General features: G+C 44.9%; 1 protein-coding gene across 1 annotated transcript; it reads left to right on the top strand.

Moving 5' to 3' along the window:
* Positions 1-4825: 4825 nt before the first annotated feature.
* LOC108942471 (protein S100-A1-like) lies at positions 4826-8009 on the top strand. Its single transcript, XM_018765867.1, has 3 exons — positions 4826-4920; positions 7416-7565; positions 7753-8009. Exons 2-3 carry the CDS (start codon positions 7425-7427, stop codon positions 7915-7917), a joined length of 306 nt encoding a protein of 101 aa, XP_018621383.1. The 5' UTR covers positions 4826-4920; positions 7416-7424; the 3' UTR covers positions 7918-8009.
* The last annotated feature ends 1870 nt before the right edge of the window (positions 8010-9879 follow it).

Genomic DNA, 9879 nt, shown 5'->3' with positions numbered 1-9879 from the left:
GTAGCTCATTGCCTCCACATCATCACCTGTAATAGAAAGAGTATGAACTTTCTGATTGGCCTACAGAACTTAGATTTCCCACCGATCACTGCTGACTTATTTCATTACCTGCAATGGTTTTATGTACCATGTAGCACCACAGAATGCCACAGATCAAGAACAGTTTTTCACAGCTCTGTAACAAACACAGGAGTAGCTTTTGCTACATGTATATGTGAGGATCCCAGACATGGTCCTCCTTGATCATGAACTTGATCTCAATGTCATATACCATCAAGGTCCTTCGCATGCTGCTACAGGTCAAGTGGCTTCACACTTTGGTCTATCATCCTGAGGCTAAAGGGCTGGTTGAGCACTCCAACAGAACAATGCTCCAGAGCCCAGTGTAGCAGAACAGTAAGAACTGGGATCAGCTGTCCCACTTTTTAAAGGTTTGTTGTAGGGGAAGAGGCTCAGTCCCCTGCAGTGTACCCTACATTCGAGATCTTCAAAACACCCACTCTACGGGCTCTCATACATCATAAAAGAGACATGGGACACTCTGCTGTTGTAGAACATGTAGCTCAAGTAAGAAATTCAGTGACCGATGCCTGGCAGTTAGTGCAGGAGCACATGCTGCATGTTGGAAAACAGTGTATAATTTACCTGCATAGCCCAGCAGGTTTGCAGTGGAAAAGAAAGTGTTTGTGGAAATTGAACTTTCAGTTCCCAATAATCACACTGGACCATCTACGGTACCTATCAATTACAACATGAGTCAGCTTGAGCACAGCAGGACTGAACATCTATATCATGTGAACCTGAAAAAAATGGACTGAGAGAGACAGAAGAAATACTATTTCAGGATGCTCATGACCCACCTAACAGAAGTGTGGTAAATCACAGCCCAGTAGAGTGACAGGAGTTACTGGGCATCATCAGTGAATTTTAATCTGTGTTTTTTTGACACTTTGGGTTGCACTACTTTATCTCAGACACAATTTGTATCCTCGCGGGGAAGAAATTTACTATTTAAAGCTTTGGGATTCCAGCAGTCCAATGGGAAGCTGTAAAGGAAGAGGTGGAGCCAAGGCTTGCCAGGCCTTGCCGTAATGGAAGAAACCACACACACACACACACACACACACACACACATTTTCAGAACCGCTTGTCCCTTACAGGGTCACGGGGAACCGGAGCCTACCCGGTAACACAGGGCGTAAGGCCGGAGGGGGAGGGGACACACCCAGGACGGGACGCCAGTCCGTCGCAAGGCACCCCAAGCAGGACTCGAACCCCAGACCCACCGGAGAGCAGGACCCGGTCCAACCCACTGCGCCACTGCACCCCCCCTGGAAGAAACCAACAACCCCTAATCCAGACTCATTGTCATGACTCCAAAAATCCAAAACTCACTGGCAGCTGGATATTTTGCAATGACTTCACAGTATGCCACCTTCAAGACTGACACCGATGCACACACCACGCTGTGGGTGGGGGATCTGACTGAATGCTTGGGATGAGTGAACTTTTACACCACCCTGGATCTCACCAAGGGATGCTGGCAGGTGCCCTTGATGCTGAATCCTGAGGAAAGACAGCCTTTTGTACCATCGACAGACCATTGTAATACAGGGTTCTCCTACCCAGACTAAATGGAGCATCTGCAACCTTCCAGCGTTGGACCGACTTGATACTTTGAGCTTGTTGGACCTTTCCAACAGCTTACCTGGATGAGATGATTACCCACAGCAAAACTTGGAAGGATGACCATGGCTGGGTGTCAGCAAAAGTATCCTGCTGCAGGTTACAGAAAAAAGTGTTGGGTCGGGGTTCAAGAAACTCACCATTCTCCCCCTAGTGTGTTATATAGTAATATGAGAAAACACTTATGGACTCATGCTGGATATCAGTATAAACTACCTTCTGCTTGAGGATGTGGAATGAAAGGGCAAAATAACTAAAGGTCAACATTTCTGAAAATGAATAGTGCTCCATTAATCATAAAAACTGAGTCAAACTAATGTGCAATAAAAAATGAAACCCTCAATAACACAGAGGGCATGTTTCAGAACAAAGAGAATGACTGATCATGTTCAGCAGTAACTGATATTATAGTACATTAAATTATGGAGATGTTCTAGGAATACATTACTCACAACAATTTACAGTATTGTCTCAATTTAAATACTGTATTAATCAGGCTATATGTACAGTAACAGCTGTGAGTGTATTTACATATTCTACTGATGTGAATGTGTTCTTAGTATTTATTGAGAGTGTCTATAGATCTATGTGTAATAGATCTATATAGATCTATATGTATTCCTAGTACTTACGGATCTATAATTTTAAAAATGGTTTAAAACAAATGTTTACAACTAGTACAGATTCAGTGTCCTGAAATTTTCATATGTTGCAGCACCTTTTTTGGATAGTTTAGCCAGTACCACTCTGTTAAGTTACTGCTCGGCACACAGAATGCACACAGTTGACCGCCCCAGTGTGAACTGAATAGAAATGGAATGAAATCCCCAATTTACGTGATGCGTATAATCTTTTAAATCTACAAGAATTATCTAATATTCTGATGTAAAACACGGTCACTGTGTCAGCTAAGCTTTCATTACTAAATTGTGCATTCGTTTTCACTTAGTTCTGCACTATGATTAAGAGAAAAGCTTTGATTTGCAAAAAGGTTTAACTGTAATTATTTTCTCATTTTTTAGCACCCAGTTATCTTAATCAGGGGAAACAAAAAATACAAAATCATGGTACAGCCAGCTTGTATTCTCTGCAATTAATGTTGAACTGTTTCGTACAGTGAAGGACTATTATATTCCTTTTGTTTACTACTATCTTTGTTATTGGAATTTACCACCAGATTCTTTTTGGGAGTTGTCTTAACAATAATAGTTACAAAATAACACCTAAAACAGCCTAGATGTGAGACAGAGGGTGCCCTGTATGATGTGATGTACCTTGACAGCTATGAGAGATGAATTGTAACAGTATGTGAACAGGTAATGTCTCTGAACCGTGGACTCATTATTATGCAATCACATATGAACATCACTTAAAAATACTATGGTAAAAAGTTTGAGTTTTTATCATACAGCTGCCGCTACAGCATTCTAATGACAGGTAACCATGTTTTCAGCAGAACTGAGAGGAGATCAAGCAGAAAAGGTATCGGAATCTGATGATTATAATTACGTCAGCTACACAGCCCATAACTATATTTCCATTCGGGCTCCACGTCGTCCTTCAACCTTCGACAACGAGTCTTTCTCAGAGTAGGCAATGAAAATCTAAGCCGAAAAACAGCACATATATTGGAATGAGGAAACTGTGGCATGTTGGGTCTTGCTTTGGAAACCAGGGAGGCTGACATTGATAGAAAGGCATTTTTAATTTTTATTTTCCCTCCCCCCCACAGGACATTTTCTATTGTGTCTTGCAAATGTAACCCTCCATTTATTCTCTTTCTCTCTGTTCTATTGGTATCACCTCTTCTCCGATGCACATATATACACATACACACAGTCTGAAGCCACTTGTCCCAAGTCATGGCGAGCCAGCGCCTAGCCTGGCAACACAGGGCACTGGTCTATTACAAGGCACCCCAAGTGGGACTCGAACCCCAGACCTACCAGGAGAGCAGGACCCCGTCAAACCCACTGAGCCACTAACACCCCCCAGGGCCGCATACATACACACACATCTCTCAGATGATGAGTAGCAGGTTTCTTTCCAGACCATGTTCATCTCTAATATTCCAGCTACAGCACTGATTAAACACACTTCAAAACTCCTGTCCTCGAATCAAACGCACACTATTTTATAATTAAATGGAATTAAATTTCTCACCAACTGGAATGGTTAGGAACTAAGAAATAGCTGGAACTAAAGCAATGATTTTACATTTCATAAATCCTCTCATTTTATTTCTTTCTTTCTCAAGTCATATTCACTGTATATGCAGAAGTGAAGAACAAGTAATTCTCGCACTATTAATGAACTTCCTATAAACAGGTTTATGGAGAGGCGCAGCCTTCAAAAGAGGGAATCAAAGTCTGACACATGGCACTTATTTGCCAGCAGAGGGCGCAACGCTTAACGCGAGAAAACAACATTTAAATAAACTGTACTGTATTATTTAGAGAGAAAACCTGAATATTTACGGGTGATCTGCTGTACCGTTATTATTCCACTGGTTATAAACACACATTTAAGCAATTTTGACCTGGCAAAAAAAGAGATTTTTATTATCAATTTTATTATTAGTATCGTGATGTCGGGGGGCGCAGTGGCGCAATGGGTTGGACCGGGTTCTGCTCTCCGGTGGGTCTGGGGTTCGAGTCCCACTTGGGGTGCCTTGCGACGGACTGGCGTCCCGTCCTGGGTGTGTCCCCTCCCCCTCCGGCCTTACGCCCTATGTTGCCGGGTTAGGCTCCGGTTCCCCGCGACCCCGTATGGGACAAGCGGTTCAGAAAGTGTGTGTGTGTGTGATGTCACTTGCAGTGATGTACCCTGGTATACTTTTCAACAACAGTAATATATGTGGATCCGCCTAACAGGATCAGTCCTTAGTTGTGTGGCTCGTTCAGTGACGTGCAAAGTAATCTAATTATAACGTGTCGTTATTTTTATTTATACTGTTCATCTCCACTGTAGGAAAGGTGAACTGTAAGAGTTACCGCATGCGTTGCTGTGCGAAGGGGCTCCTCACACTCTTTGCGCTGCGTGCGGAGCCAGCTGGGTGCGCGAGGCGACCACCCCGCTGGAGGTGTCCTGCCCACCCTGTCCACGCAGGGAGGGAGGGAGGGAAGGAGGAATGTCCCGCCCAGGGCGGCGCCTCTCTATAAAAGAGTGGCCGCTGCTCTTGCGGCCCGTGCGCGCGCCGTCTCCTCTCAGCAGCCCGGTGTGCGGTCCTGTCCGGTAAGACCCTCCGCCGCCCGCCCGCCCACCCTCCATCCCCTGTCCTCTCGTACCGCTTTCGCTTCTGTTTCGCGTTCACTCGGTACCGCTGTACAGAGGTAGAGAAGAGAAGAAGAGAAGAGAAGAGGGTTTCCAGTTTAGTTAGTTGTGCCCGAAATTTAGCCACAACGATTACCGGACAGTTCGTGACGACTCTCTCTCCACTTCTTCACTTCCACATTCTGGTAAGGGGCTCTGCGCGGGCCTCTGCGCTCCCCTCCCGAGCTCTTCTTTCTTTTCTTTTCTTTCCTTTTCTTTTATTCCGCACTTCTGCTCTGTCCCGCTTTACGCAGCAGTGAGCAGATGTATGTATCCTAGACGCGTCTCCTCTTTCCTCTCGTTTTTACACGTCTTTTCCACGAATCTTCACTTGTACAAGATTCCTTTAACAAGAATGAGTCATCATCTCCGCACACAACTTTTTTTTTTTTTTTTTTTTTTTTTTTTTTTTTTCTTTTGGAAGTACTTTCCCCATCTCCGATCGCACTCTACACTAAGTTGCTAGTCTTGTATGTAAATGTTTGTGAACCCTAAAAACTGTAATCAGGAATCGTATATTCTGGGTTTTAATCATGCATCTACTCGTGCGATGATTGGTGCATAAGTGGAAAGGAACAAAGAAAGTTTAAGAATCACATCTGCGTCTCTTTTTCCTAGGCTAATGTTACAAATTGTATTTTCTCTGAGATGTATGTACGTCGCTTTAGTTTGGAGAAAGTGTCTGCTAAATAAATAAATGTAAGTTACACTACTAAGTAAGGATTTTCTCGATGTTTGGACACACTTCCACCCTTTCGCTCCGCGCTCCGTGTTGATACATCGTGTCGCGGCTCCTACGCGCTTCGTTCGTGTTCCCGAAGTTCGTAGCACAGATTGTGCGCGACTTGCGCGGAGTAGAAAAAAGTGCGCAGTTTGCGCCTCATGTCTCTCTCTAGGGTGTGGTACCGGGCCCATGTTTTACTCCACCGTGTAAAAGTTGTCTGAAGCGCCACTCCTCCAAATTGCTGCGTGTACTTTTCCAGAGGAGCGTGTGTGTGTGTGTGTGTGTGTGTGTGTGTGTGTGTGTGTGTGTGTGTGTGTCTCACTCGATTCAACTGAAAATAGTAATAGAAAACCGTTATTTGGCTCATAGTAACTTACCATGTTGGGTGTCCAGCGCTCCGATTTGTCGCATGTTTCAACAAATAAATTAATGCATCTAAATTAGGTACATATGGCTAAAAATATTTTTCTCATATACATACGGACACATCATGTACAGAAAATAAAACAATTTATAGAACTTACTTTTAATTATGATGACACCCACGTAAATGTTATATAGTCACAGAAGGGTCACACACACACATTTTCTGAACCGCTTGTCCCAGACGGGGTCACGGGAACCGGAGCCTACCCGGCAACACAGGGCATAAGGCCAGAGGGGGAGGGGACACACCCAGGACGGGACGCCAGTCCGCCGCAAGGCACCCCAAGCAGGACTCGAACCCCAGACCCACTGGAGAGCAGGACCCGGTCCAACCCACCGCGCCCCCCACAGAAGGGTCATTGACACTTAAACGACTGAAAACTAAACTTGTTCTCCAAACTGAAGATGGTCAAAGGGGACAAACAGAAAAACAGTATTTACCGTGACTTGTTTCCATAGAAAATGTTGCCGACAAAGATGCAACATTCCAAAGACACCGGGCAGTAATACCATGTTTATTTCATATACAAGGTGGCACATCTTCAGTTTCGTAATAATACTTTGTTTATTCAGCAGTGTTTTTAAAATAAATCTTTTCCCAAAACTACAATAGCTGTCCGTATCCAGAGTTTGCTCCAGGGCCCCACAGGATGGGTGTGACTCGAACCAGTAACCCTCAGAGTGCCGGGAACCTGCTGGTCCATAGTCTTTATGTCCCTGTGTCTGTCTCCTTTCACTTGTCCCTCAGTGTCTCACTGCCTTCATCTCCCTCCATCCGGTACTGAAATGTACCCAAAAACCGCATTTCAGATTAAGTGAAGTAAAAGAGATGCCCCTTCAGTCATCTTTCAGTCTTTTCCATTAATCTGTGCGTGTCTGTTCATAATACTTGTAAATCAATGAAAATAAACAGTTCTCAATGTGCAAGTATGGATTTTAATACTTTGCTGTGTTTCCTGACAGTGTCAGTATTAATGTCGTCTTGTTGCGTAGCTTCAGAAGTGGACAAAATACTGTAGGAGTGAGTGAACTTGGGAGTTACTGAGAAAAATACCCTGCTGCATTAACTCAGTTTACTGTCGATTTTAGCCAGGTGAGGGTGGGTATGATGTTGGTGGAGATCCACCTGGTGGCCACTTTCCTGTCCCTTCCTCTATGGTGTGGGAACCGTTCCTCTATCTCAGTTTCCTCTCTGCCACTTTGGATGGATGAATGTGTCTTCTCTCTGCATGTGATTGGCTGAGCCACTTTGTCTTCTACTTCTTAGTTTGCAATCATGCCATCCGAACTGGAGAATGCAATGGAGTCCCTCATCAAGGTGTTCCACCGCTATGCCTGCAAGGAGGGGAACAGCACCTCCCTCTGCAGGCGTGAGCTGAAGGACCTGATGGAACATGAGCTTTCGGGGTTCCTCAAGGTGAGCTGTCACCTCATTCGAGTGTATTGTGTGGCGTCTCCAGTCTGTTCGTATCCCTGGTGTTGCTCTGTTGTGTTTGCCCTCAGAAGAGGCTGTGTGTGCATCTAGCTTAGTGTGTCTAGGACTGGAGTCATCAGTGACTCTCAGCAAAATCTTCACCTTAGCAAAATCTTCTCTACCCTTCCAGTCCCAGAAGGACCCCGCAGCTGTGGACCGCATCATGAGGGACCTGGACGCCAATGGTGATGGGGAGGTGAACTTCGAGGAGTTTGTGTCGCTTGTGGTGGGGCTCTCCATCGCCTGTGAGCAGTGCTACCAGCTGCACCTGAAGAAGCAACAGCAGCATAAGTAGTGAGGGTGGGGGCCGGGGGCAGAGGGGCCGTGGTCACCTGTATGGAACGTGCACTGCCAATTAAACACACTGGGAAGCCCCAGCCTGGGAAACCTGTGTCCTCTGGTGATTCTGTGTGCGTGCTTGTATGTGTGATAATGCTCAGCTCAGTCCTTAAACATGCTGGCAGCCGTGAGGACACACTGATTCTAATATACACTCGAGGCAACAAAGGGTTTATTACCCTCAAACACGTGATCTGCAGTGTGTACATCTTTGTAAGCACCTTACACTGGTAGTGTCTGTTTGTATATTGCCGTATGTGTGCCTGTGCATGTTTTTGAGAATGTATGCGTTTGTTAGTGTGTTTTGTTTTGGGTCAATGGAAACAAAGTGGAAGGTACAACATACAGTAATGTAATACTAATCAATGTTTGTGATAACTTTGGCACGCTTCGGTGCTCACTTTGTCACATCCACGCCCACAACTCAATCGACAGCACCTACCCTTTAAAAGACACTCCAACGCCCAGACCGTTGCGGAATCTCGTCAGGGACAACCACCCTTTCTCGTGACTCTTCGTTCACAAGCATCGCTAGCTCTTTGTTCACGTCCTCCGGTTTTTGACCCTTCGCTTCATTTCCCGACCACGTCCACGGATCCTCGTTCCTGTCCTGTTCGCCGTTCGACCGACCCTTCGTTAAGTCCCCTGACCTCGCCCGTGGATCTTCGCTCTGACCCTGACCGCCGATCAACCGACCCTTCGCCTGTCCCTCACACCGAGAACTTGCCTCATCCCTTGTCTCTGGACGAACGACACTGCACTTGAGTCCAGCCGTCCCAGGCCCCTATGTTTCGCGTGACACACTTGCGTGCTGGAATTTAATTTTTTTACAACTGCTTGATTAAGAATTCATCAGATTTGATTTCCGTGTCAGATTGTCTGCTTTCTTTTCCACCATAAAATGGTGCAACAACTTTTTACCTGCACCTGACACAGTAGAAAGTACCACAGTGAGTGACTCCATGCCTTAGTCACCTTCATTTGTGTCCAAGTAGAAAGAGACGCTGAGAAATTCATACAATACAGTGTCAATACAGCAGCATCGAGAACGCAGGGCCTAGTTCTGGAGCAGTACCTGGATCTGAAGGTAGCAGGTTTGAATCCCCCCTCCTGTAGCAATACTTTTGATCACGGCATTTTCCCTGCTTTGCTCCAGGAAAATTTACCCAGCTGTCTAAATAGGTAAATCAGTGTAAGTCATCTGACATTGTAAGTTGCTTTGGGGGAAAATGTCAGATCATTGAATTAATGTATATATTAAATTATTTAATATTACCTACAGAAGGGAGCATATACTGTACAGTGCTGCTTGAAGGTATGTGAGCTTCTGGTGTCCCTTAGTTTTACCACAAAATGGTTATTTATTGAGAAGCAGTATATCTCACCAAACATATTAGGTGTGTAATGATCGATTGCATTAAAGGAGATCATGTGTGTAGTAGAAACACGTAAGAAGTGCAGGTGCAAAAGTAAGTGAACCCCAAGTTGCATTGGTTAAGACAAGTAGATAAGTACAATTAGGAATGTAAATCATAATCAGGTATTCTTTTTACACATTTATTTTAAGATTTAACGTTTTAATTTAATAAGTTTACTTTAGTATCTTACACAAGATTAATGACCATCCCTATAGAGTTCATGTACTTTCATGAAGAACTGTATAAAAAAGCGGGCTTAATGTGTTTACCTCAATTTTCAGAGTGTAAATTATTCTTTTTTATTCATGTTTGACACCTCTCAAGGCTAGGGGGGTAGAGTGGTGCAGTGGGTTTGACCAGGGCCTGCTCTCTGGTGGGTCTTGGGTTCAAGTCCTGCTTCGGGTGCCTTGTGATGGGCTGCTGTCCTGTCCTGGGTGTGTCCCGTCCCCTTCCAGCCTTGTGCCCTGTGTTGCCAGGTTAAGGTCCAGCTCCCTGCAACC

Source organism: Scleropages formosus, chromosome 23 (genome assembly GCF_900964775.1).
Source record: "Scleropages formosus chromosome 23, fSclFor1.1, whole genome shotgun sequence".
NCBI lineage: Eukaryota > Metazoa > Chordata > Actinopteri > Osteoglossiformes > Osteoglossidae > Scleropages > Scleropages formosus.
Note: the sequence above shows the minus strand (reverse complement) of the source record. Positions and strands in the feature narration are given on the sequence as shown.